The sequence below is a fragment of the Lipophrys pholis genome (genome assembly GCF_963383615.2).
Source record: "Lipophrys pholis genome assembly, chromosome: 6".
Classification (NCBI taxonomy): Eukaryota; Metazoa; Chordata; class Actinopteri; order Blenniiformes; family Blenniidae; genus Lipophrys; species Lipophrys pholis.
Window position 1 is genome coordinate 7,041,583 of NC_137629.1, and position 27,851 is coordinate 7,069,433.

The window sequence follows — 27,851 nt, forward strand, 5'->3', positions numbered from 1 at the left end:
CATTGAGCCTGTTTGGGATGCTCTACATCGGCGTATACGACAACGTGTTCCAGTTCCTGCCAATATCCAGTCCGAAAACCAGTCAGTATGAATGACCTTTTATTGTGGCCACCGTAAGACACACCTGTGCCATAGTCATGCTGTCTCATCAGCATCTTGATATGCCACACCTGTGAGGACAAATTTGTCATCAATATTTGAGAGAAATAAGTGTTTTGCATACATAGAAAAAGTCTTAGATCTTTGAGTTCAGCTCACGAAAAATGGGAGCAAAAACAAAAGTGTTGCGTTTATATTTTTGTTCAGTGTATGTTTCATGTGTTTTATGTGCCCGTCTTGTCTGGAACCTTAATGTACTGCTGCTGGTCTTGGTCAGGACACGCTTGAAAAAGATTTTTAATTTCAACAAGGTTTTTTCAGGTAAAATAAAGGATATATAAATAAAAATCAAAAAAAAAAGTTTGTCTATTTTTTTATGTTCTCATGTATTTTCATGGAAAGCTTAGTCTCAGTCAGAATTTTCCCTATCACAACAACTCCAACATGCTCTGCATATCAGTTACATGAAAGAACAAAACATCAATCATGCAGGCAATCTATGAACACATCAGTTTATTCAAGCTGCACAAAATTAAAATCATTTATCACCCTGCACCGTTGGGCTTCTTCAATTCAATCATAGCCGAGCCCACAGTCAGCAGAGAAATTAAAGAGCGTAAAAAGTATTTATCTTTTCAAATAGCTTCTTTTTTTTTAATAGCAGTTGGGGTGGCTGCTGCATTAGCGCTACCGATGAGCAGAGCAGACGAAGATAAGCTCTTGAGGTTGAAAAGACTATCACCATCACAGTGTTTTCTTGTCTAAATGTGCTAAAGTGAGATAAAATGGCTGCTTGACTCAACATGGCTTGGGAACGTTTCCACGGAACTCTAGATAAGCACGTCTCCCCCTTTCCTGTCTTTACAGGAGGATAAACAACATGGCCAGCTTGTTTTAATGTTCATTTTATCTTAATTCATCTGTTGTCGTGCTTCTGCTATTGTAGCCACGGGAAGACACCATCTGAAAAGGCTTTCAGCTGAAACGTATGGGGAGTGTATGTGGAGGTGGTGTTGATGGAGAAACTGCTCGACAATTGACATAAAAAAAACTAATTAAAATGAAAATGATATGTAAAGACCATGACTGATTTCTTCCATTTTTAGGGACAGTGTCTTCGACTGGCAGGCAGAGAAACATAAGCAGCTTTATCCATACGCTGACTGCCAAATGTGAAGTGCAAAGTCTCTAATCTATACATGACCGAGGCTATAATATAATATAATATAATGTAATGTAATGTAATATAATATAATATAATATAATATAATATAATATAATATAATATAATATAATATAATATAATATAATATAAATTTGATAAATTTTATGGAAGGAAGTTTTTATTTCCCTGCAGAATCGAACCTGTGTGACGCTGCAAAGCAGAAACAACAAATGTTTCACTACTCACCCTTGACAATATTCATCACTGGTTTGAGGATCATTAAGACATTGGAGCTCTTAGTGCTTAACCATTAATGACTGTGGTCATAAAAATCTGAATGTCTGAAGAAATATTGTCAGTAAGGAGGAATAAAATCAGCACTATAAATTGACCTAGTTTTTCCAGAGCTTTTAGTGGAGGAAAGAGTTAAGGGGCAGATGGTGCCTTTTCCAAGCATGACCTTTTTTTCTTTTTCTTTGAATCTTCATGAAGAAATGATCAAAAGAAAAGCTCCACGGAGAACCATTATTGGGCAGTTCTCACTTAACAACATTTAGAATATAAGACTGACTCATCATCAGCTGGAAAATTGAATGCGGGATTTATGAGCAGCATTCATGTCCGACAAGCGTTCACAGACCGCACAGTAACACCAACCACCCTGTCCTCCGGGTAGGAGATGGTTTCAAGAGATGTGGGGTCACTTTGGATCAATATGATCTGCAACCACAGTCCCACTCATAGCAGCACTGCAGCCTCAACACATCACTAGATCTTAGTTTGACACAGCCCTGATGGATTTTCTCTAATGATCAGCATGAGATGACGTGAACAGGTGATGGCATGCTGTCTGTGTGTGTGTGTGTGTGTGTGTGTGTGTGTGTGTGTGTGTGTGTGTGTGTGTGTGTGTGTGTGTGTGTGTGTGTGTGTGTGTGTGTGTGTGTGTGTGTGTGTGTGTGTGTGTGTGTGTGTGCTACCTCAGGGGCCAAACTGTAGCACTCAGACAGAGTGGCGCTGTCACTGCTGTCAGCTGACGTGTCACATCACTCTCCTCGCTGCTTCATCACCTGTGACACAGAGAAAAAGTGTCTGAGACGTCTCCGGGGGCCCCGATGTCGTATTGTACAGCGGTGACACATTATACAGTCTGGTCCCGATGAACACCTGCACTCCGAGACACTGTCAGAGAGTCACGTTTTTCACTTGACTACGTTTTGGTCGTCTATTTCTTTTATACAAACTAACAAAAACGTGTATGTAGGATCAATTGCATTATAGCCCCCACCCCACCCCCCAATAAAAAAAAAAACCATTCACATCAGAGTGTGTTTAGGGAAGATATTGAACCGTGACTCACTCCCAATGGAGGGTGACCATGTTACATGGCAACTGTCAATATAACAGTGTGATTGAGACTGCATTAAGTGGAAAAATACACTAATACTAATACAGAATTGTGGTTTGGATTTCTTTACCTTCATATGTCATGGAGTTTCACTCAGTGGGACATGGAAAACAACCGCCCATGTAAATGTTAAGTGTTCAAAACAAGAACAACACTAAATTAGCATGTCAGTCAACACACGTTTCGTTTTTTTCACAGTGGAAAAAAACAAACATAAATGTCCTCCTCGGGCATAATAACTTGAGTTCTGCACTTCTTGGTCACATCACTTCAAGTTGAATTTCCTTTTCAGACTTCAGTGAAGGCTGTCAACATAATGTATGTAATGATTTATTCATGATAACCAATCATAATTGAAGGCAGGGCCTTTAAAATCCATTTCTGGTATTACAGTTTTAAGTTTAAGAGTAGACTGTTGAAGTCACAGCTCTTGAATTACACTTTAAAACAATAAACTTTTGTGTCTTTTGTATGGTGTGCTGGTGAAGCAGCTTTATTCTCATAGATTTAATAATGAATGTTGGTTTGGAGCTGTGACATAAATTTCCAGAGCATCATCTTATCCAAGGAAGAGGACAACTCTGTTGGTTTGATTAAAGCATTTGAAGTCAGATCATTAAAAGTCTTCTGTCAAAGCTTTTGGTGAAAACTGTGTAACAGTGTGATGAATAATTCAATGACAACTATCCCTTTACTTGTGATTAGTTTGTTGTGTTGCCATGGCGGGGACGCATGTATAATTCACCGCGTGCGTCCGGCTGCGGGGCCGCAGCTTACAGAACCGCCGGTCATTTTTAGAACCTGTGGGATTAAACGTGGCACTAATCCACGGTGAAAAACACGGAGCCGCGCGTCTGAGCCGCGTCTTTTCCTCCGAATGAGAGGCGAGGAGCCGGCCGGCGCGCGCCATGGAGGGCACGACGCACGACAAGCCGCCGCCGAAGCGTGTGAGGTTCCGCGTGGCCTCGGGCAACAGCGGCCGCGTGCTGAAGGAGATGTTCAAGGATGAGGGTCCGGCGGACTCCCTGGACTCGGACTGCACCAGCAGCTCGGACGCGGACCGGGCCAGCACCCCGTCCACCAGCGGGGACGCGCAAGGCGGGCACCTGTTCGGGTACCTGGGCTCCGAGCTGGACGACAGCGGGAGCGAGCCCGATGAGCTGCTGCTGTACGCCGGGGCCACCAAGGACTGGACCTTCACCACCAAGAGGGTCAACATCCTGAGCAAGAACGGCACCGTGAGGGGAGTCAAACACAAAGTCAGCGCCGGGCAGACTCTCTTCGAAAACATTTCTACTACCAACAGTGTGAGTGACTCCATTTATACGCCATTCACTCAATCACAAGTAAAAAACCAAACCCAGAAAACTGTTCAAAACGCTGTTAAAAGTGCAGATTACATCGATATTAGTTGGCATTTTAATTACATTATCATTGGACTCAAACCCAGGTTTCAATCAAGGTCATGGATTAGTGGGATGCCCCACCAGGGGGGAAACAAACAACAGTATATTGATGATATATCTTTGGAAAATGTATACAAAATGTACAAATATGCAAATCCTATATAGAAAAACCCGAATTGTGTTAATGTGAGTGTAAATATATTCAGTCACAACTTGTGATTTTAGACGTGACGAAGTGGACTTACTGGCTGCAATTGTACTTCCAATAAATAGGGGCAAACTTTATTGGGTCCACAAAAATGTCACCATCACTTCCAAAAGCCAAAGTTAGGATCAATCATTTTACATAAATAAAAAAGGATATGGTAACTAATTAACTCCATCAAATCTTTCTTTTTTTTTTTTCAATTAAGACAATGACCAGCATAAAAACGTGCCACATTGAAACATACACACTAAACATAACATCAACATAACTAACAAACACATTAAAACCATCAAATCATGTGGACTTTTTTTTATTATTTAAAACATAAAAGCATAGAATGAATTGAAGTCCTTCTTGCATGCACTTGCTATTTGCCACATTTTACATGCATAATACAATAACTACAATTAATATGTAAAATAAATGTGAACCTAGGAAATGGATAATTTGCAGATTTTTCTTCGTTGATTAATGTAAAACTGTGACAGATGCAATATGTTACTCACTGACGCCCATGATTGATTTCTAACAAGCAGCTTCGTAACTTCCCATCATTACCTGGATGATTTTAAAACTTGTTTGCCATCAGTGTCAAGTCTACTTACAGGAAGAAGGCTGCATGTACTGTGGCTGTGTGGTTGGGATAAGAGCTCACAATAGAGGACAAGGTCACAGAACAATTAAAGATTAATGACGCATTTCGTTAAGTGTTTGAGGAGAAACTAATCAGGTTAATGAATTCTCGGCACTTCGCTTTCTAGTATCTGCACACAAAGCGCTGTTTGTTATTCTGAGGTAACTCCCAGGCTGCTGCAAAAAGTGATCCAGAAGGTCATATCTAAGAAAGTGCTCACTGCAAAGTGGCATTAGGTGAAGGTGCAGACGAGACAAGATAAAGCCTCTCATCACGATTATGTTAGATAATCTTTTGTGTAAGGTGCAGTTTGAACTCTTCTCAAGGTGAAGCAGTCTGATCGGATCCAAGTCGGGGAAAAATCCAACATTTCAGGGTGATTTATGATGAAAATCAGAAAGAAAGAAAAAAGAGTTCTTTTACAAAAACAAAAAAACTAAATCACGGGTTTGTTGTTGCACTGACATGCTGAAAGAAAAAAGTCTATAGACTATCATATATCTCACTGCAACTGTAACATGCATCTGTGATTAGAATCACTTGCCAATTATGATTTATTACCTTTATCAGCTAAAGTCATTATCAAGTCTATCAGGATCAAATTAATTTCCGAATTTTGTTCCAGTCACCATTTCAGAATGGCCGTCTGGGATTTAACACATAATTTAAAGTATGAAAATCCATATTGATCATTTTAAAAAGTAATTAATGACTTGCATTGCTGACATGTATTACTTACAACACATATTTTCTAATATGTTATTATCATTATACAGTGAGTCTGTTCACAAACAGCTCCTGTAACGTTGCTTGTTCGATCCTCACTTGCTACAATTTGCTTCATTTCAGAGATAAATGTTTTGTTGAATCACAAAACTGAAATGAACGAAGTGAAACGTGACACCTTCAATTTATGTGTTGTTGTGTTTTTTTAATACACTTAGAAGAAGAGACAAAAACATGACAGGTTTGTTTCATAGTAAGATAATAACCCTTCATTCCTTGACTTGGGTTTTGCTGATGACTCAGCGATATAATGGGTTTGCCATGTGATGAAAGATCCCTGGTGGTGGTTCTTTGTTTGGAAGTACAGTAATAGTGTACTGATGTTGAGAGCAGTTTAAGAAAACCCCAATGCAAAGTTTGTATTATTAATATTATTATTATTATTATTATTATTATTATTATTATTATGGGAAAAAAACTAAATGACTCATAGGAAAAGACTCTGATGGAAGACAAATGAGACGTTGCTCTATAACCAACATCTATATAGTTACTCTCTACAATTGTCATCTATAATAATACATTTAATAAAACCTTCATCGAGCACCTTCACTCCCTCACAGACGGAGCTGTCACTGGAATTTGGTCGAATTGTGATTTACACCACGAGCTTCCGCGTGGTGCGGACGACCTTCGAGCGCTGCGAGCTGGTCAGGAAGATCTTCCAGAACCACAGGGTGAAGTTCATGGAGAAGAACATCGCGCTAAACAGCGAGTATGGCAAGGAGCTGGAGGAGCGATGCAAACGTGTCGGGGAACCTCCTTCACTACCGGTCGTGTTCATCGACGGACACTACCTTGGGGTCAGTTCTCGAGACTATGAGGTCAACAGCTTCATGATCCGCTCTTGGCTCATCACTGAACTTGCCTTACAGGGTGCTGAGAAAATACTTGGCATGAACGAGTCAGGAGAGCTGCAAGATCTTCTGACAAAAATCGAGGTTGGTTTGTTGCAAAAATCGCATTATGAATAATTGATGTTGGTCAAAATGAGGATTTTTCCTGTGTTCAGCCAGCTGCTTGATTCAACCCATGCACAGGTTGAATTATTCAGATATTCTCTTGGATTTGCTGAAAAATATGTGTTATAGCACATCTAATATTAAAACACACTATGATTTGAACCACAATAAATTAGCAGATTGTATTCACACCAAGCCATTCAGAGGAACACAATGCAAACAGGCACAGTTTAGTGGCCCTCCCCAGTGACGTTATCTATAAAACATGAGCAAACTGCAATGTAAAAAATGCATGTACTGTACATCAATAAGCAACCATCAATAATGAAGGACTTGTTATCGAGTCTACTGCAAACACATTCCTTCACATACAACAACATGAAGCTTCGTGTCTCAAACTAAATCTGCAGAAACTCTTTCTGTTTCACACTGAGTCACTCTGGTATCGTCACTCACACAAGTACTGGCCTTTTCCCAGGCGTTGGCTGAAATCTGTGGTCCAGACACCCTCACACACACACACATACACACACACACACACACACACACACACACACACACACACACACACACACACACACACACACACACACACACACACACACACTGACAAAAACTTTACATGTGAATACAAAGTAGTACGATGACATTTAAGTGATGCATGCAAGCCACTGCTGGCTATTAAAAAAAGTGTGTCGTGCTAAAAGGTCATGCATACACTAATCAGTCCACCACTCGCCGCCGGCATCAGTCAAGTATATGTTTGTGATTGCTTACAGACCTAAGAACAGTTAGTAGAAGTTCTTAAAAAAGAAAAAGGGTGAATATACTTATTGTCAAGACTGATTCATAGCATGTTTATGTGCAGAGTATACAATGAAAATAGAGACACATGTTCGTGCCACGATGTAAAGACTTTCTTGTTAAGTAAGGTTATAAAAGGATCCTAATAGCGTTTTTCCACTAGTATCTACTCAGCCCAACTCGCCTCGACTCGCCTCGACTCAGTTTCATTCGTTTTCCATTACAATAGGACCACCACGGGATGAGCGGAGTCATCAGAGCTTTTCCCCATCGCACAAGTGATCACCCCGAAAGATTCTGTATCTTCTGATGCGGAATGAACATGCATTGGACATCAGCTCAAATAATAAATAAAATAGTATATATTTTATATATATTAAAAATATTACAAAATGCGGATTGTTACGATTGTGCTTCACTGTCTGGTGTTTGTTTCATTGGTGCCCCTGTTAACTGGTGACTTCTGCCACCAGTCGATAGCAGCAGCTGATGTTGAAATTAGACAAACAAACGGCGCGATAGCTAAACGATGTTCACCAGGACAGCTATGGAATTTGGTTGGGTTTTTATCATCTGCTCTGAAAAGGGGACCCTTGAAGAAGCTGGTCACCAGTTTACAGGGAAACCGGTTAATCCGAAACACCAATGGTGTCCGCGGCTCGGAGACCTCCTGACACCAGTAGCAGGTCGCTCTGTGGAGCTCCCTATGAATCATCTGGCCGCCACCAGACAAAGATACGCTCGCACATCGTTGCTGCTCCACTGGGTTGATTTCTGTGCATCTACCTCTGTTTGTGAGCGTTCCTGTTGTGATCAGGTTTAAAAAATGACGGAGTGAATGAACCGACTGACTCATCTGTGTCGTGACGAGCCGGCCAATCAGCGACCTGCCGTCTGCCAACGTCACATTTTCTACTCGCCTCAGCTCGATTGGGACCTCGGCTGTGCAGTTACCAGGAAAGTACCTGGTACCAGGAAAGTACCTGGTACCAGGTACTAACCTGTAGTGGAAAAGCGTCAAAAGCGAGGCGAGTCGAGTCGGGCTGAGTAAGAACTCGTGGAAAAGTGCCATATGTTGGTGTCGTAAATGCCCATGTCTATGATAGTGTGTCTCTGAGTGAGCAGTTTATTAATATGTATTCATTCTAAAACAATTGAAGATAACTTCATCTATCTATTTATGTTCGGTATTGTTTAGGGTCTCAGAGGGCTGGAGCTAAGCGACCAGTCCATCACAGGGGAAACACAGACACAGACAAAAGTTACTCAATTAACCTCAAGAGAATAGATTTGAATTGTGAGAGAAAACGAGATAAACGCAGTGGGGGACAATGAAACCTTCATACAGGGAGGCTCCCAAACCTGGACAAATCAGCAATATTCTCACTCTCCTCCAATCACTGCAATACAACTACCATGAAGCCTGTGTAGATAACATATCTTAATTTTAGCAGAATCATTCATGTGGACATTATTTAGATGTCACTGCCACTAACGAAGGCTTTGGAGTCATTCTGCTAAAAGCTTGTTGACATTTCACTGTGCATAGACATTGTTTTGAAAAAACAAAGTTAAAAATTCAAACCCTTACGGCAAGGAAAAACTCCAGGTTTTATTCCAAATCCTGGACCTTTCATTGTGGAGTTCACTTGTTCTGCGCATCTTGAGTGTGTGCGCGTGGAGAACATGCGTGTTTTGTTTATGCATGGACTTGCTCCAGGCGCTCTGGCTTCATCCCACAGTACAAACATGCTCTTTAGGGAAACTGGTGATTTGATTGGTGCTCAGCGTTTGCTCTGTTATGGATTTGCAATCTGACAAGTGTGCACCCTGTCCTTTTGTCAATGCCCGCCGCAGTCCCCCCCCCCCCCCCCCCCCAGAATACTGCTACTCTAATTTGGATTAAACAGGTCTTGAAGTTACTATGATACATAAATATAAGCGGAGATATACTGGTCGAGTAAATTTCCTATAGCTCAAAATGTGGTTTTGTTCTTTCAAAAGTTTTAGTGTAACTTTGTTGCTCTGAAGTGTTTCTTGCTTGATGTCCTTCTTTTCAGAGGGTACAGCACCCCCAGACGTGCCAGACCTGTGGAGGCTTCGCCTTCATCCCGTGCCCAATGTGCCATGGCAGCAAGATGTCCGTGTTTCGTAACTGCTTCACGGATTCTTTCAAAGCCCTCACGTGCACTTCCTGCAACGAGAACGGTCTGCAGCCCTGCGTGAGCTGCAGCCAGTGAGGAAGTGAAGTGCCTGAACAAACTTCCCTCTACGGGACCCGACACAGGAATCTGACCAGAACTGCAAAAAAGCATGCTGTGAACGACCCTGGGCAGCAGGACTCATACTCCATGGCCATTGTTAGTTCAGAAACGGGGTATTTGTAATAAAATATTTGGATTCGGTATCGTCACTGAATTTCTGCGCAAGTCAAGACTTCATTCTTTACGCAGATTTTTCACTCTTTGTCTGGCAACATAAACAGGTCTGCAGTCCTGTTCACGTTGAAGTCATGAACTAGTTTCCCCTCGAGTAAACCTAAGCTTCATAGTGAATTAGTGAGGAGGCTCCTTCATTAACAATGCTCCCGTCACTAATCCCGTATCAGACAGCGTTAAGGATAGCAGATACTCAACAGACAGGGAGAGAGAGAAAGTAAAGGGCTCAATTTGCAGGAAGCAGGAAATTCCAACTTTGTTCACAGCCTGGCAGGAAATACTCTTCAAAACTAACAAGAGAAACTAACTCTCAGCACCATGCAAACGTTTCTGGTTTGAGACCTTCATTCATGACATGAGGGTAAAAGGTCAGCATCAAAATAACACCAAACATTTTAGTTCAAATCTCAGACATTAAATTCTTTTTGCTAAAATTAGATTTTCTCCTAAATCCTCCTTTCATCGCCGATCCTAACCTTTAGGTCCAAGTTCAACACTGATCATAAAGTGTAGTCACATCAAACAATAACTTACTTTCAGCTCACAGGAAGCCGCATGAAGTTAATCACTTATTAAGCAGGAACAATTAATAAATGTACATTGGTAAGCTCCACCCTTCAACCAATATAACCTACTTTAAATGAAACTCCTGCATAGTTGTGCAAGTTCAAAAGGTTTATTGCACACAAATGAATCATGAAATCCAACAAATGTTTTATTAAGGCTTTATATATTTATGTCCCTTTGCACAGATACAGTCATACCACTCAGGCAGTATACAGCAATAGAACCAAACAGGTCTCTTATGTGTCACCATTACATTTTACACAGAAGCATAAGCAGCTGATCACTCAAATGGAGATAATCCACCAATATTTGAAGCACTTGGATGGTTGTTTATCACACCAGAACTTTTTTCGGAGGGTGAAAAAAAGAACATTTTCTTTCTCAGAGAAAAAAAATTTTCTGAAGGGTCACAGGGTCTGAGGACAAATAATTTGACCACCCCCTTCAAATCAGAGGAGAATTACACCAAATACTGAAAGACAGCTATCAACTCTGTGGTACTTGCCTCACAAAAATGTGAAATATTAGATGAATGTCCCTGGTCTTTACAGTGCTTGGCACAGATTGACAAACTGTGGATTTAGATGGTGCCTGTTTAACAACCTGAGCCACCCCACCGGGTTTGATATGTTTAAAAAATAAAAAATAAAAAATATATATATATATATATTTGTGTTCTGATAAGTTATGATGCATTCAGAGAAGGAAAATACAAGAGGACGTGCTTTATTTATAAGCCTCCAGTGTGATGATTGCAGCCTACATGACAAAGGGTGACGTTGATGCAGGAGCAGTAGAATTGGTTCAATTATGCATTGGCTGCAGTGAGTCGGGTTTGCATTAAATTATTCAACCGAAGGGGGAACCCCAACATGTTCCCGTTTTCTTTTGACCTCAAGAAGACAACAGTACATGTCGTTTTACTGCATCAGCACGACAGTTAAAAGAGCAGTCACCCATTGCAGCTTGGATCAGACGCAGTCCTCAGACGTTTTGGCCGGATGATGTCATGATCGGTCCGGTGGGTGTCCAGGGGTGGTCGGAGAGGAGGCGCACAGCTCTCTATGCTGTCATAGCCCTGTACAATGCTGCTTGAACACGATTAGACAAGGCAGCACTGTAAAGAGGCTAAAAGCGTAGAGCAGGGTGATGATGAGGATGGTGATGGTGATGGCGCTTGGTCCTGATGATCCAGCTCCTGAGACTGAAACAACAAACAAAACATCAAATAGGAAATCCACACACACGGTCCGTGTGGCTCAAGTTGTTCTGCGTGCAAAATGATTGTGTTCATGTCTTTTCTCTAATTCAATGAGGACTAAATGGGGTCGGGGTTTTTGTGGTGATGGAGGGAGGCTTCATGAAAATCCAAGACCCCGACTGTGCAGGTTTACTGCGCCCCCATCCGAGGACTGCTGGACACGAAAATCCTGACAGGGAAAAAAAACCAACAACAAAAAAAAAACAAAAACACACAAACAAAAAACAGGACGCATCGAGAGTGTCACAGAAATAGACATATTTTTCAAAAGCACCTGCAAATAAGTGTCAGAGTAAGGATAATGTTTTTGTGTGTGTGTGTGTGTGTGTGTGTGTGTGTGTGTGTGTGTGTGTGTGTGTGTGTGTGTGTGTGTGTGTGTGTGTGTGTGGACGCCTGTTTCCGTTATAATAATGAGCCAAATCAGCCCGAGGATACGACTGCATGTTTCCCCCCTTTTTTCTTTTAATCAACGTGCAGAAGAAAAGCCTTTTTTCTTTCTGCGAGGGAACGGAGGAGGAGGAAGAGGAGGAGGAGATGGAGAAATTAACAGGATGGGCAGCGGCACAAGCTGACTTGGTGGTTGATGGTAAATGACGAGACATGACACCGATAAGCAACATGAAGACATTCAACGGTGTGGAGGGGAAAATAAAAAAACAAAAAAAACCTGCAGATTGTCCGCATCGTCTCCGCTCCTCTGGTCTTCGGTGAGAGATTATTTCAGTGGAGTAGTCTGAGCGTGGTCCGGCCGCGATGCTGTGCGTAATGTTTTGAATGGTCGGTCAATGCGCAGCCTGGTTGGAGAAATGACTGTTTTTATTGACGTCAGCGTACAAGGCGAGTCCCCCTCCTCTCTTCCCCAACAACTGCACCATCTAATGGCCCTGGCTTCACATTCCACTCAACCGTCCCAAACAAATAACCAGCATTCAAAACCTACCTTTTTCCTTTCCTTTTATTTTATTTTTACTGTCGCTGAAGTCCTCAGCGGAGCGTTTCCTCCATCTTCTTCACTCAGGAAGTACGTGTTAATATAACTCCACAGTTTACATAAGAGTTGGTGTCACATGGGAAAAAAACAACACATCAGAGGCAGCAAAGGAAAGCAACATAATTTAATAAATTATTTCAAATTTATTCCAAGTCCTTCAGCAGGGGGCAACAATGTTTAAACCCCCCCTCCCAAAAAAAAAGAAAAAAAAAGGGGGAAATATTTTAATAACTTCAAAAAATATATAAATCCAGCTTCTCCACACAGATGATGTTGATGGGCAGGTGTGTCCCCATGAAATCAGAAGCAAACCACTGTATGGTTTGTATTGAGCAGAAACAGGATGTCGAGTCACAGCGGTGAGCGCGTGCGGACAATACTGTAGGAGGGTGTTCTGAAGTTGTTTCTCTTATAAACCAACTTATTTACAAAAAAAGGGGCCAAAGACACTTCAATCCATCCACCTCGCACCTCCTCTTTGGATCAATACAATCAGTGGTCTGCTGATCACCTCAGGTTTCCGAGCCTAAAAATTTGGAGAACGTCATCGCGTGTAGCTTCTATCTGGCAATAAAAGAAGGTGAGCGGGGGAAGAGGTGTCACCGCCTGTCAGGTTGGTCCTCTGCTTGAAAAGATACCATCTGAGAATTATTACGTCCCACAAACAGGTCATAAAAACAACTGTTCAGCTTCATAATAACACAATATGATTAATTCAGGTTGGAACATCTTGTTTCCTAGTTTTGCATAAGCTGACGACGTTCATCAAATACACTTCATTCTTCAACTCTGCCGCTGCCGCCCGATGAGAAAGTCTCGCCAGCATTTAGTTTGCATAAATTCCTGCCACAACAGTAAAATCTATTCATCAAACATCCGTCTTGATAAAAGATTCTGCAGCATCCTGTTATTCAAGTTTCTCTCTATAAAAAAAAAAGATTTAATATAGTCTAACTATTAAATAAATCTGATGAGAATAAGTAGCTCTTAGGTTCCCTAAAGAAGGAAACCCCATCACTGTGGTTCAAGCAAAGCAAAGTACAGGCGTAGGAACGGATACTGGAGTTGATCTTGGTGAAATCCTGACACATTTATGGAGGAATGTGAGATTGAGCCAACAACCTGGAGACTAAACTGTTGCCGTCAAGCATTCTCAGTTTTTTTTTTATCTTTTCCCCCCCGAAACGCTCTGGCTTGAACGAGGAAGTGGATCTCTGGCCAGGTGAACTCAACACCGTCGTTTAACTGAAGGACAAGCGCTGCTCCATCATTGTCCGTGCTTCACCTTCTGCAGTAAGACTTGACGACTTGTGCGGGGTTTGTTTGTTTTGTGGATGTGAGAAGGGGAGGCCTTTCAGAAGGCAGACTGGGCGCTCCTTCACTCTCTTCTTCTTCTGGGGTTCCTGCAGGGCGTTTCCTCAGTGCAGAGTCCAGAAGTATTATAGTATCTCCAGATCCACGTGGCGAACCTCTGGGTTACGTTGCTGCAGATGAACAAACACATAGTTACACAGAAATCCGGTTTAGAAGGTAGTTATCATGCAAAATAGTCAGTTCAAGTAAAAAGTGAAGTACTGTTTTCCTCAAATTGTCCCAGACACCATTTTTCCTTGGTTAGCGCTCTCATCTGGTAAAAACCTCCTCGTTCCCAAGGTTCTAGTGAAGCTTGTTGGAGACTTTGTGGAAAGAATGAAGCAAACCACTTGCATGTATTCTGGACTGCCAGGTTATCAAAATGCTTTAGGAACAGGTCCATGAACATATAAATAACATATTTGGTGCAAACATTCCTTTTAGGTGTGAAACAATATATTTGGAAAATCAGACCCCCCCACCATTGAGGAAGGGATCGACATTGATTGAGGCGAACATTATGGAAAAGCTGTCTTTCTCCCTCAGGGTGCAAAAAGAAAAGTTTTATTGGATTTGGACTAAATGGACCGAGTACAGACTTTAATTGAACCCACCTGTTAATAAGTATAATCCCGTCTCTTTATCTGCATTCCAGGCTAGAATCACAAATGTTAAGCTCCCGTTGGTCAATTAGTCTTATGTGTTCATAAATGAATGACGTAAGACAAAATACTGGAAAGGCAGGCGAGAGAAGGATTTGACGACACTACTGTTTTTATTCTATACATGTCGTCTCTTGTTGGGAGAAACAGAAACAGAATCAATGAAAGCTGTGAAGTTTTGCTTTTTCAAGTGAAAAGAAGTTTCCTGTTGTGAGAGTTCAGTGAGGAGCTTGCATGTTCTTCACATGCATGCAGATTTTCACTGGTTTCCTCTCACAGTCCTAAAACAGGCATTTGATGTCAAGCGGTCACTCAAAAATGAGCAGGATTACGATTGGAACGACACATCATCACCAGAGTAAAACTAACCTGTCCCACGACGGTCTGCGTGTTTCTGCCCAAAATATTAATACTGATAAATACAGTTTCCATGATCTGCAAATCTACTTCTGTTGGAGGTCGGTGTTAAAATAAACTTCACATATGCTGGTTGGACTTTGTCTACTCTATCTTGCTCCCTCCACTGGCCCGACTTTCTCCCACAGTGCCGTCTGGTGCCGTGTGTTCATGACTAAGTCAGTGACGCGCACCGTGCAGCCATGAGAAAGAAAAATAAAAAATAGAAAGCGTGTGTGTTTTTTATTTACAATGTACATCCGGCCACTTTCACTCCTATATTTTGTTAGGGGTCTTATTCTTTTTGCCACTTCTATAACTAGTTCAGTTAAGGTTATTTAAGAGTTTATATTATACTTTGTACCTTTTTCTGTAACTTATCTTTGTTGTCCTCTGTGTGCTGCTCCTCTTCTATTAAGCTGCTGGAACTTAAATTTCCCTGACGGAGTCATTCCAAGGGATAAATAAAGTCTACATGTGTGTACGTTCGCCGTTTCCACTTTCGATTAACAGCATGAACATCCTGACAGGTTGCAGCCTCAATGTCTTTTGAATTCTGACACCTTTCTAATAGAAGCAGTCGTAGTTTTAGTGTCTGAGTATGGAGTACATGATAAAGAGATGCTCTGTGTTTTATCTTCACCCGTCAGTGCTCATAATATCACGGCTGAATAGATGCAGGAGCAGCTGCAGCCAGACGACAAACTACTTCAACATTGTTGTTGTTGGGTTGTTGTTGTTTTTTTTAAAATGCCAGTACCTTGAGTTCTTTCTCCAAGCGGTCCACCTCGGCACCGAGGGTATCGATGATGTTCTCTCCATGTTTCAGCATGAAGTTCTCCAGCTCCTCAGGGGTCTTCACCTGTTGAATGTCCTGCAGGGTCAAACACAAACACACAGCAGCCACATTTACTGACGCAGCAAAAGCTGGGACTTGGAGACAAAAACCAACAAGTCCTTCATCTCAGCACATCCATCCGTCCATTTTCTCCCGCTTATCCATTTCCAGGTCGCGGGGGTGTCAGTCTGAGCACTGTCACCGATTAAGAACCTTCCTGCAGGTGGTGAGCCCACGGGAAGGTGGCGCCCGGCGTGGGACATGAACCCTCTACCTTGAGACTGTGAGTCTCATGCTCTACCAACTGAGCTGGCCGGGGACATCGCAGTACACAATAGCATAAATGAGACAAAACACTTTGTTATTGTCAAGACTATATGTTGTAGATGAATACTAAATATTCAGACACTTGGTAAAGAAATCTTCCTAACATCACATATATGACAACATTTCAGTGCTCGATTAATATTCCCTCATAGAAATGCATTTCTGCAAAACAGTGTATGCTTTGTGTTTTCATGAAGACCGAGTTAAGTGACAACTAAACTTATTGATTTAATAATTTCAAAATATATTTTATAAGTGTAGGGACTATGAACATAGAAAAACAAGATCAGCAAAAATGTAGGGACGAGCAAGAACACAGAATCACATGCGACATTCACACAGTTTAGGTTAGTGAATGATGAGACAGATTTTATTTTTTGAAAAACATTTTAAATACTGCACATAAAAATAATTCTTGAATGTCTTCAATAAATAACTGATATTTTCTTCTGAATTCTCAATAATTAAAACTCAAAACAACATAAATGGGAAAAAAATGAACCTTTTTTAAGTTCACTGGGTGAGGAGATACACGCCTTTTCTTTAACTGAGAAAACTTTTGTAATTAAGATGAAGGTTAGAAGGTTAAAATTCAAATAAAATCAAATATTAACATTAAGGAATAAAAGAATTAATACTCACGTTGAGGATTTGGTCAATGTCTTGTTTTTCCAGATAAGACCGCGTCACCACCCGGCCATCAAAGTCGACTTCAGCCTTGAAGCGCACTTTACTCAGCCCAATGTCGGTGGCCTTCACGTCGTGGATTGCCCTGCTCGTCGAAAAGAATACATAGAAATTCAGTAGGAGAGCAAAGCAGCACTGCTGGATGTGACAGAGGTTCAACATGTGACTGTTGGCGAGGAGTTTATCACTCATACCGTTCTGTTCATGTGACTGAGGCCTTTGCTCTGAATACAGACGGTAGCAGGTCACCTCCAGGACGCGCCCGCTGCTCTATTTAAAGCCTGGCTGGTGTTCATTAACATCTACAGGCCTATAAAGTCCTGGCTTGACAACCCAGAGTTTATTATTGCTCTCATGAGCGAGTCCAGTTCCAACAGCAAGACTTGCTTCACGTTTAGAGTTTGTGGAGCGGATTGTAAACATTTGGTGTGTGCGTGTGTGCATTGGCTGACCTGACAGCGGGGTCGTTCTCCAGAAACTCAGTGAGCTTCTGAACACGCTCGGCCTGTATGGAGCGTCCCAGCAGGGCCTCAGTGTTGGTGTAGATGAGGAAAGCCGAGACGGCGCCGAGCAGCGTCCCCACGCCGAGCGAGCCCAGACTGTCATACAGCGGGTTACCTACCAAAACAAAACAGGTCCACTCGTGTGTTCCTCAACACCAATCACTAACAAAAACAGGATGAGTCCAATTCTTGTCTTCACCTGTGAGGGAGGTGAGTCCCATGCAGCCGGAGGCCAAAATGACTCCCAGCACTGCGGCGGCGTCCTCCAGCAGCACCACGTTCGTGCTGGGGTCTCGACTTTGCATCACTGCGCACACACACAGCAACATTCACACAAACATGCTTCCAACAAGTGATCTCTCTGCAACTCAATAACTGGATCATTTGATGGAGCTTTGAGACGCAGCAGGGAGAGAAAAAGTTCTCAGAATGAAAATAACAGCAACCACCTTCAAAGTGATCAGCGCAAGAGGTCACAGCGGTTATTTCAAAGGTAATTCAAGTGCAAAAATAGCATTGGTTCTTTAACCATTACATCTCTAGGGTGACCATTTGTACAAGTCCTGTATTGGAATCATGTTTTAAGAGCTTTTTAAAAATACATTTAAGCCAAGATTCAGATAAAGTCTCATATTCTTTATTTTTATGTAAAAAAAAAAAACTTTTGTAAAAGTAATTACACTTTTCTAATTGCATTAAAAAAAAATGAAAGTTCACAACTGAATTGGTACAGTACCAATTTCATCAGTACCAATGAATCGGATCGTGATTTTAACTTGCCTCAGTTTTCGGTCTGGCAAGATATCATATAAAATGCATAAGCTATATTTATTTTTGAGACAGAAACAGGAAGTACTGACATTTAAAGTAGATAACTAAATTCACCGCACCTTTAGTATTATAAGTTATTACTGTGACCACTGGATCCTTTTACTGAAACTCTGAATCTTCAAGTAAATAATGAGGCAGGTTCACAAATGTATAAAAGTAAAACGTAAAATGTTCTGAAGTACAGTAACAAAATGCAAACACTTTATTTTCCACCTCTGATGGACCCAACAAGTAACAGACTGGAGCTGAACTTACCATATTCATAGAAAGACAGTCCATGATGGAGGGCGCTCCTCCTGATCTCATTGATGGCAACTAGTAAAGTGGCTGAGGGGAGACAAAAAGCAGGAGTGGGTGAGGAATAACTGCAGGCAGCGCAGTGAAAACATCAGCAAACATCCAATAACCCACCTCCTTCTGACACCAGAGAGCCCGCCAGAATACAGTAAGCCTACAACAGAGGGAGGTGAAACGTTGGATTGTTTTGTGTTTTTTTGGGGGATAATTAGACACTCAGACAGAAATCTGCACCGACGCTCACCCATAACAAAGATTCAATAGGCTCCGGGTGCAGTAATCCCATAATGCCGTGGTACCAGGAGAGGCCTGCTCCCATCATGAAGATGCCCACCCCGCTGATGAGAGAGGCGATGTAGCGCATGTTGGAGAACCCGTAGCTGGAACACACAATAGAAGTCCATTAAAGCAAAGAGAGGCGAGTTCCTTTCACTTTATTCACACACACTTGTTCTTCACAGAAATAACACACGCATGCAAAGTTAATTTCTGTTTGCAGGAATTTAACAATCCAACTTCAACCCAAAAGTAACTGACTAATGACAGCAAATCTGCCAAATGTTGAGAATTCACAGATTAGTTTGGTTGCAATACTTTTAATCCTGCTGCACCGAGTTCAACATGTCCAGGCTCCCCAAAAAGCTTGTAATAATTTGCTGTGCATTCATGTGAGTTTTTCCATAAGTTTTGTTACTACACGGTTCAGAATTAATGTAGCAAGGCAGAAATGAATATCATTTGTGTAGTTTACTGATGAAGGTTATGATTTATATCAGGAGAAGCTTTTGTAAGAGACATTTTTATTGCTAGGTTCTTTGGTTAATCCTTTATTTTCTTTTGTCTGTATGAGATATATATATATATATATATACTCGGTGGGTACGGAAAGTATTCAGATCCCTTTAAATTTTTCACTCTTTGTTTCATTGCAGTCATTTGCTAAAATCAAAAAGCTCATTTTATTTCTCATTGATGTACACTCAGCACCCCATCTTGACAGAAAAAAACAGAAATGTAGAAATGTTTGCAAATGTATTAAAAATGAAAAACTGAACTATTACATGGTCATAAGTATTCAGACCCTTTGCTCAGTATTGAGTAGAAGCACCCTTATGAGCTCATACAGCCACGAGTCTTCTTGGGAATGATACAACAAGTTTTTCACACCTGGATTTGAGGATCCTCTGCCATTCTCCCTTGCAGATCCTCTCCAGTTCTGTCAGGTTGGATGGTGAATGTTGGTGGGCAACCATTTTCTGGTCTCTCCAGAGATGCTCAATGGGGTTTAGGTCAGGGTTCTGGCTGGGCCAGTCAAGAACGGTCACAGAGTTGTTCCGAAGCCACTCCTTTGTTATTTTAGCTGTGTGCTTCGGGTCATTGTCTTGTTGGAAGGTGAGCCTTCGGCCCAGTCTGAGGCCCTGAGCACTCTGGAAGAGGTTTTCTTCCAGGGTATCTCTGTACTTGGCCGCATTCATCTTTCCTTCACTTGCAACCAGTCGTCCTGTCCCTGCAGCTGAAAAACACCCTCATAGCATGATGCTGCCACCACCATGTTTCACTGGTGGGATTGTATTGGGCAGGTTATGAGCAGTGCCTGGTTTTATCCACACATACCGCTGAGAATTAACACCAAAAAGTTTAATCCTGGTCTCATCAGACCAGAGAATTTTATTTCTCATAGTCAATGTGGGCTTTCATATGTCTTGCACTGAGGAGAGGCTTCCGTCGGGCCACTCTGCCATAAAGCCGGACTGGTGGGGGGCTGCAGTGATAGTTGACTTTGTGGAACTTTCTTCCATCTCCCAACTGCGCCTCTGGAGCTCAGCCACAGTGATCTTTGGGTTCTTCTGTACCTCTCTCACCAAGGCTCTTCTCTCACGATTGCTCAGTTCGGCTGGACGGCCAGGTCAAGGAAGAGTTCTGGTCGTCCCAAACTTCTTCTATTTAAGGATTATGGAGGCCACTGTGTTCTTAGAAACCTTGAGTGCTGCAGAAATTCTTCTGTAACCATGGCCAGATCTGTGCCTTGCCACAATTCTGTCTCTGAGCTCCTTGGGCAGTTCCTTCGACCTCATGATTCTCATTTGCTCATATAGCACTGTGAGCTGTAAGGTCTTATATAGACAGGTGTGTGCCTTTCCTAATCAAGTCCAATCAGTTTAATTTAACACAGCTGGACTCCAATGAAGGAGTAGAACCATCTCAAGGAGGATCAGGAGAAATGGACAGCATGTGAGTTAAATATGAGTGTCACAGCAAAGAGTCTGAATACTTATGACCATGTGATATTTCAGTTTTTCATTTTTAATACATTTGCAAAAATGTCTACATTTCTGTTTTTTCTGTCAAGATGGGGTGCTGAGTGTACATCAATGAGAAATAAAATGAGCTTTTTGATTTTAGCAAATGGCTGTAATGAAACAAAGAGTGAAAAATGTAAAGGGGTCTGAATACTTTCCGTACCCACTGTACATACACACATATGTACATTCATTATGTCTTCAATATTATATATTTTTATTGTATACATTTTAATATAAAACTATAATATTATATTGTAATTAATTTGATATTTTTAATGCAGGAAGATAATTAAATAAGATGGGAATTGAATATTGGAGAAGGGGTAGGATTAGACAAGTTTTACTGCCTCCTACCCTTTTTCAGGCATGTCAACAATTTATATTACAAATAAGGGTTTTATGTACTTACTATTGCAACAACACATCATCAGTAGGGTGAAACTAACCTGTCTCATGACAGTCTAAACCCAGCTCACGATCCATATTAGTGGGTGAAAATCCAACGCTTGGTGAATTCTGCTAAATATATATAGAACACTGAATTGTGCCCGAGATGAATGGAATTAATGAATAAATGATCAAAATATAATAAAATACACTTTTTTTTATTTGTGAGCTTAACTTTGCCTCTTTAGTCTTTATGTCATGCAAGCAATACGATTTACTTAAACATTTGGTCAATGCTTATTCTTTTTGGAAAGATTTTGAAGAGAGTTCAACGATAGTAAAACCTAGATTGTCTAAACCTATAAAGATTCCCCCTCGACTTTACCGAGTTTGACGACACAACATAACTTCCGGGTACTTACGGGTGACCAGCGTCTGGGTTGCGGACAGACTGGCTGATTCCCAGAGCGAGCAGCGCCTGGTTGCAGGTGTCGGCCAGAGAGTGGATGGCTTCAGAGAACATGCTCGCTGATCCAGTGTAGACCCAAGCCAGGAGCTTGAAGAAGAAGTTCAACCCATTGCTGCAAAGAAAATAAAAGAAATACTTTAATTGCTCCAAGGAATAATAAAAAACCTAAAAAAATAAAGTGCTTAGCATGTAATCAAGAATAGACCTGATTATGGGTTTCTTCATTTATCAAACTGTATTCATCTTAATCAAGCTGGAATACAGGCCCCATTAAATATACAAAGTTGTATTTTATCAATACCAACCACGGATTGTAACAAGATGTGGGAAATTATTAATTTATTTGATTTAAAAATTCAGAACTGGTTAGTATTGCACACAATTCTTACATCCAACTACTCCTTGTTAATAACTTGGGCTTGTATGTTTATGTATTTGTTGATATTCACAGTATTTCAAATCAATATATACATACAGATAAAATACACAAGCTATGTTGAAGATTATTCCTGCTGTTCATAAGCAGAAATGAGAGGAACCTCTTCCTCCTTTTCTTTCTTGTGCTTGTGAATCATGAGTATTTCTTTACTGGGTCTTGGGAGCCTTTGCGTCGACTCTTTAAACCTCATGTGACTCCACATGTTCTTTAACACAATCAACATAATCCAATAACTACAGCAGCATGTGAGTCCACTCGCATGCACTTCTTTTAATAGTTCATTTCTTTTTGTTTCACATCAATTCTTCTAAAGCACAAAGTCTTAATGGAGGCAGGTCTAAATGGTTTGCTGCAACAGATTTCTGTTTGCTTTGATACTGATCCAGCATGCGTTGTTGCGCAGTAGCCCTGCTGAGAACACACCTCCGATAATCCAAACCCTCCTGCTGTGCGTGCTGCGGCTCAGGGCTCAGTGAAGTCTCCAAGTGCAGGAAGACGTCACAGTGGGAAAGAAAGGAGAGCAGCAGCAATCTCACAACTTACATGCAAATTGCGACCATGACCACCTTCCCTGGACCCTGTAGGAAAGTCGCCCGCTTTCCTGATCGTGGCTACATCAAAGAAGTAAAGAAAGAAGATACGAGGGTCAAATGGAACTTACAAAAGAGAGAAGGCATGGATTAAAATTTTCATTTTCCTTATCTTGCCATAAAATCAAATCTTGCCGGTTATGTCAGTATTGAGCTTTTACAGCTATATAAGAGGGGATATTGTGGCACAACAAGCCAGCGTAGTATAGAATATACCACTGCATACCAGACAAGCACTGTACAGTAAAGAGGGCGGATAGAAAGAATGTGAACACATAATAACATTGTCATATAAATACAGTGACCTCTGGAGAGGACAAAGGTCACACAAACTCTGTGGCGTGGGTAACCAGGGCACAGTGACAGCAGAGGGGCAACAACACACACATATATCATCAACAACAACAACAACAACAACAACAACAAGGTCAGAGGGCTCACCTTTGTGTTTCCCCAAAAATCTTTGTATTCCTTCAACAACTGCTGATTTCGAAAGATATCTGAAGTTCAGAAGAAAAAAAGAAAACTGACCTTTAACAGTAACAACGAAAAAGAATCAAAGTTGGAAAATAAGGTTTTCAAGACATTTGTCTTCAGTAGACTGGACAGTCATGTTGTCTTCCTAGAAATTCAGATTATTTCAAGTTATGTTTACATAACTTCTTGTTGTCTCTGCTTGTTACATGGCATTAGCTTGAAGCGAAACCTTTGAATAAAATCTATAATTAGGATTTCAAATCCCATGTCAGCTTATTTAGAAGTGCTGGTAGCTCATTGAGGTGAGTGTACCACTGAGCTCCGACTACTGGAAGACAAGTTTTATTTCTGAAAATGAAAAATCTCAGACATCAGGGTTACCTTGCCAGGAACAGGTTGGACCGCCTTTTACCATCAGAACTCTTGGTCACATAGATTCAACCAGTCAATATTTATGTGCCAGCATCACACATTTGGTCCAGATTTCTCAGCTGCACATCCATGATGTGGATCTCATCTTTCACTTCATCTCCAAGGCATTTTTTTTAATCAATGAATTTTAGGGACTATGGAGGACTTTATGTATTCAGTGACCTCATTGTTGTTAAAAACAAAATACAGTTTGAGATGATTGGAGCTTTATGACATGGTGTGTTATCCTGCTGGAAGTACAGTATCTATCAGGAGAACTGACGTTCACTTGATATGTTCTCTTTTTCTGACCGTTTTCTATATAAGCCGAGAGATGACTTTTTGTGAAAATCCTACTAAATCAGCAGTTTCTAGACTACTCTGTCCAGCTCGTCTGACATCCGACAACCATGCCAAATTTACAGTTATTTAAATCACATTCCTTCCCTATTCATGTTCAGTTTAAACTTCAGAAGCGCCTCCTGACTGTGTCCACGGGTCTAAATACACTAAATCCTATAGGTCTACCGAGTGAGTTTAGTCCAAAACTTTGAATGAAAAGAGATAAAACTTTACTTTTGTGTTTTTTTTCCAATGAATCCTGTAAATCCAGAACCAAGAGGTCAGAGGTGATGAACTATCACAATTTGTCTTGTTGGAGATGAGTTGATAAGTTTAGTTGTCAGGCAACATTTTGAACCGAGCCTGCTCTTTCAGTTAAATGACTTTAATGAACAAAATGTGTGTGTATATATATATATAAAAAATTATTTTACTTTAACTCTTGCCTTGTACAGTGTGTTGCTAAATTTTGCACTAAATAATCCTTACATCAGCAGAAAACTTGCCTCCTCCGTGTCCACTGTATGTTCATGTTGGAGACTTATTTTTTCCTTCGTTACAGACTGTAACAAGTTTTAGAAGCAATAATTTAGGCCTTTGCTCAAAGAAAGTGAGCGAGGTGTAGCTGTTGCTTCATAGCTACATTTGAAAACAGTATTGAGAAATGTTAAACACACGACAATGAAAAATAAAAACCTACTTTCTTGGTACTCTCGCTCCACTTCTTTCCTGAGGTTTCTCTCTCTTGCAAGAGCTTCCTGGCTTCCCCACACATCAAGTGCCCTAAACGTCACACAGAGAAAGCACTGGATCAGTACAAGTAGTGGTTACAGGTGTTTTATTTTTGTCAGACGACATTTTGAGCAGTGAGGGGGTAGAGTACTGACTTGGCCTCCACGTCTGAGCGCAGGAACACAGTGAAAGCTTCGGTGTCATCGTGGGGGCTGCGCCTTCGGATCTTCCGCAGTTGCTCCAAATCACTGTGAAAACAGAGTTTGAGAATAAACTGAATGACTGGGAGTCTTATATTAGTTAATCACAAGAACATGGCTACTCATTAACAGAGAAGAATTTGTGGCCTGAATGCATGTCAGTTAGCATTTACGAAGCGGATGCCACTCACTTAGTAGTGGTTATATGCAGTTTACTGTGCTCAATGAGTTTGATATGTAGGACATCTACTGGAGCAAAGGGGGTACCTTGGTTTAAGACAGAACTCATTCATAGCTCTGACAGCAGTGATGAAGTTATTCTGAGTGTATTTAGCTCCATATTCCCTTTTCTTCAGGACAGCCCGAACTGCATGACAGAGTGAAATGAAAGTCTCAGTCTTGTTCAAGGCACAAATGACAACACTGCAGGCATTAACAATAACGCGATAGATGGATAGACAATAGACGCTTTTTACCTTTCACTTGAATTGTCTCTGCTTTGGTCAGGCCCTGGGGCGTTATACCTAGGAAAACATTCAAAGTTAATACAGAGTCAAAGCTTCAGATCCACACCTGGAAACATCTCTAAAGAAACATTTCTGTTTACATAGACAAGTATAGAGAGACTAAGGCAGGAAACTGCTAATATTTCTGTACACTATTACTGTATGCTACCAAGAATCACATATATCACCATATCATCATAATAAGAATACTTCCTCATATCAAATTATCAACGACTAGCAACAAAAAGACATTAAAGATGAGTGTCACAGCTCCAGGAGCTCCAAAAGTGACTTACCCATTGATGCCGGGGACACTTTAGCAGCACCAGACAGAATCTTTTCTGCCGAGGGAGCATCGCCCGGTGATTTCGGGGGTTCATCTTTACTGCTGCCGGATGTAGAGTAATACTGAGCCCTCGCCAGCCCCAGAGATGTGAGACGACAGTCAGGCAAACTGAACCACAGGCTATGAATTCCTCCACTTTGAAACCCTTAAGAACGTGACAGAAAATAGGTTTATTCCTGCTAAACCAACATTCCTGATGAAAAGAAATTAATGAGTCGTGTATAAATGATCCTCGTCAGTAATCTGTTGATTAATTCCTTAATTAATAGGTTAGTTATGTCTTAATGCATCAAAAAAGAGTATAAAGTTAACATCTCTAAATGATGATCACAGGTGTAACCAAAACCCTCCTCAGATGTGGCTGAAATGTGTCATTTTGTCCTGATCAACACTCAAATGAGATCTTTATTTTAAAAGGAGTAAATAATGCAAAGCAACGACAATCAAATAATAATGTTTTTGAATCTGTCAAAAGTATTTCTATAGCAACATTCAGACACTAGGCAATTCATAGTGCTTTACAAGGAAACAATAAAATGCATTGAGAGAATAAGATGAAACATTTTTAAGATAATGGTAATGAAATTAATGAAATTCCATTGTGTAATGAGGCTGTAATAGTGTTTTAAGGCCTGATTTAAAATGAGTGAGTGTTTAAGCAGTCCTCAGGTGTTGAGGGAGTTTATGAAGAAATAGGAATTAAAAGCTGCTTCACCTTGTTTGACTCCGAATACACTCAGTAAACTGTGTGACCTCAGGGGTCTGGATGTTTCTTATTCTAAGATTTTGCTATTAAAACTGAGTAAGGCTGAGAAGTAAGATTGTAGGAAAGCAATGAAGGAGAGCAATCAACATTTCCAGATTATAATAGGATCACAACAAACCACAGATACTTTCGAAGCCGTAAGAAATACTACATTGATTAAAACCTCAAAACAATTGCTTTCCAGCGCAATCAGCCAATCAATCGACTGACTGATCCACGAGCTGCAGCGAGGACAGGATCAGCAATGTGTGGCTGCTCACCGTAGCTTTGGGGAAACCTCGGAGATCGCTGTGACAGGGGCGGCCTGTGTTGCAGGGAGACCCTGCAGAAGACGTGCCACGGTCGGTGGGCCAGGCTGGGGAACATCCTCGCAGCGGCAGGACTCGGGACTGAGGCGCAGGAACCGGCTGGATAAAGTCACACAACAGCCCCGGGTCGACACACTTACCCCCGCACCAGGCAGATTAACGCCGAGACATCGCCTCTCAAGCCTCCGGCAACAACACCGTCACGCAACAGCGTCAGCGCGTCTAGAATCACAGCGTTTGACACATATGTCACTGGATGAAGTTAAGCGACTGTCACACGGTTAGTCGATCGAATCCGCCGGTTGTCTGAGCTGCAGTTTCACACGGAGCCGCACTGAGCCTAGCAAGCTAGTTAGCGCTATTAGCAAGCAACCTCCGTAACCTGCAGCTTCCGGTCACTCAAATCAAGGGACTGGTTAGGAGACTTAAAAGGCTGTTAATTGTCCAACTCTACCTTTTCACGGTGAGGTTTGTCGTGCACTCTCTGTGTCCATTTTGAGAATCTATGACCAACTGATCGTAACTAGGGACGTAAAGCGGTACAAACACAAAGTGACGTCACCCGTGACGTCGAGAGTAGTCTCGCGAGAGATTCGGAGACACCGCTTTTTAAAACGTAATATCGCGATACTTGAAAGGTCGCTGAGCCAACAAGGTCATTTTGAGTTCGTAGGTCTGGAAACTGAACTCAACTCTAAACATATATCAAATATCATTATTAGGTGTTTTTTCCCCCCTACATGGCAGAACATCAATGAAGTAGCAATTGTACCTTTTTATGGAAAACAATATTCTTTTTTTATAAGATGAAGGTACTAATAGAACATCTGAAGTGTCTATTGGGGTTTCATTTGGAGCTATTTCTTCAAATACGTACTTTTCCTGTATATTGAAGAATATCATACTTAGCTAATGATCATAATCTTATACTATTAAATTTCTATGCCATCCAAGG

General features: G+C 41.2%; 2 protein-coding genes across 3 annotated transcripts; one reads left to right on the forward strand and one right to left on the reverse strand.

Moving 5' to 3' along the window:
• The first annotated feature begins 3,390 nt into the window (after positions 1-3,390).
• On the forward strand, positions 3,391-11,107 carry grxcr1a (glutaredoxin and cysteine rich domain containing 1 a). The gene is made up of 4 exons (XM_080465962.1): positions 3,391-3,976; positions 6,267-6,506; positions 6,579-6,644; positions 9,530-11,107. The coding sequence occupies exons 1-4, from the start codon at positions 3,578-3,580 to the stop codon at positions 9,707-9,709; spliced, it is 885 nt and encodes a 294-aa protein (XP_080322088.1). The 5' UTR covers positions 3,391-3,577; the 3' UTR covers positions 9,710-11,107.
• Positions 11,108-12,826: 1,719 nt separating this feature from the next.
• Positions 12,827-27,468, reverse strand: slc30a9 (solute carrier family 30 member 9). 2 transcript variants are annotated; one of them, XM_080464946.1, is made up of 18 exons: positions 27,351-27,468; positions 26,849-27,118; positions 25,773-25,967; positions 25,447-25,494; positions 25,238-25,337; positions 24,926-25,018; positions 24,739-24,821; positions 23,250-23,308; positions 22,762-22,829; positions 21,733-21,891; positions 18,865-19,000; positions 18,735-18,774; positions 18,579-18,650; positions 17,692-17,799; positions 17,442-17,607; positions 16,945-17,074; positions 15,898-16,011; positions 12,827-14,210 (listed from the first exon to the last, which is right to left on the reverse strand). In XM_080464946.1, exons 2-18 carry the CDS (start codon positions 26,952-26,954, stop codon positions 14,166-14,168), a joined length of 1,722 nt encoding a protein of 573 aa, XP_080321072.1. In that variant the 5' UTR covers positions 26,955-27,118; positions 27,351-27,468; the 3' UTR covers positions 12,827-14,165. The 2 variants fall into 2 exon arrangements, with proteins under 2 accessions (XP_080321072.1, XP_080321073.1); XM_080464947.1 differs by lacking the exon at positions 27,351-27,468 and having other exon boundaries at positions 26,849-27,279.
• Positions 27,469-27,851: the final 383 nt, after the last annotated feature.

Bases quoted from the DNA above. Each gene is read 5' to 3' on its own strand.
- grxcr1a (XM_080465962.1), top strand. From the start codon at position 3,578: ATGGAGGGCACGACGCACGACAAGCCGCCGCCGAAGCGTGTGAGGTTC. The intron at 3,977-6,266 runs GTGAGTGACTCC...ACTCCCTCACAG, and splicing joins ACATTTCTACTACCAACAGT to ACGGAGCTGTCACTGGAATT. The intron at 6,645-9,529 runs GTTGGTTTGTTG...CCTTCTTTTCAG, and splicing joins ATCTTCTGACAAAAATCGAG to AGGGTACAGCACCCCCAGAC.
- slc30a9 (XM_080464946.1), bottom strand. From the start codon at position 26,954: ATGTTCCCCAGCCTGGCCCACCGACCGTGGCACGTCTTCTGCAGGGTC. The intron at 23,309-24,738 runs GTAGGTTTTTAT...TCTGAACTTCAG, and splicing joins GGAGCGAGAGTACCAAGAAA to ATATCTTTCGAAATCAGCAG. The intron at 18,775-18,864 runs GTGAGCGTCGGT...CCTCTGTTGTAG, and splicing joins CTATTGAATCTTTGTTATGG to GCTTACTGTATTCTGGCGGG.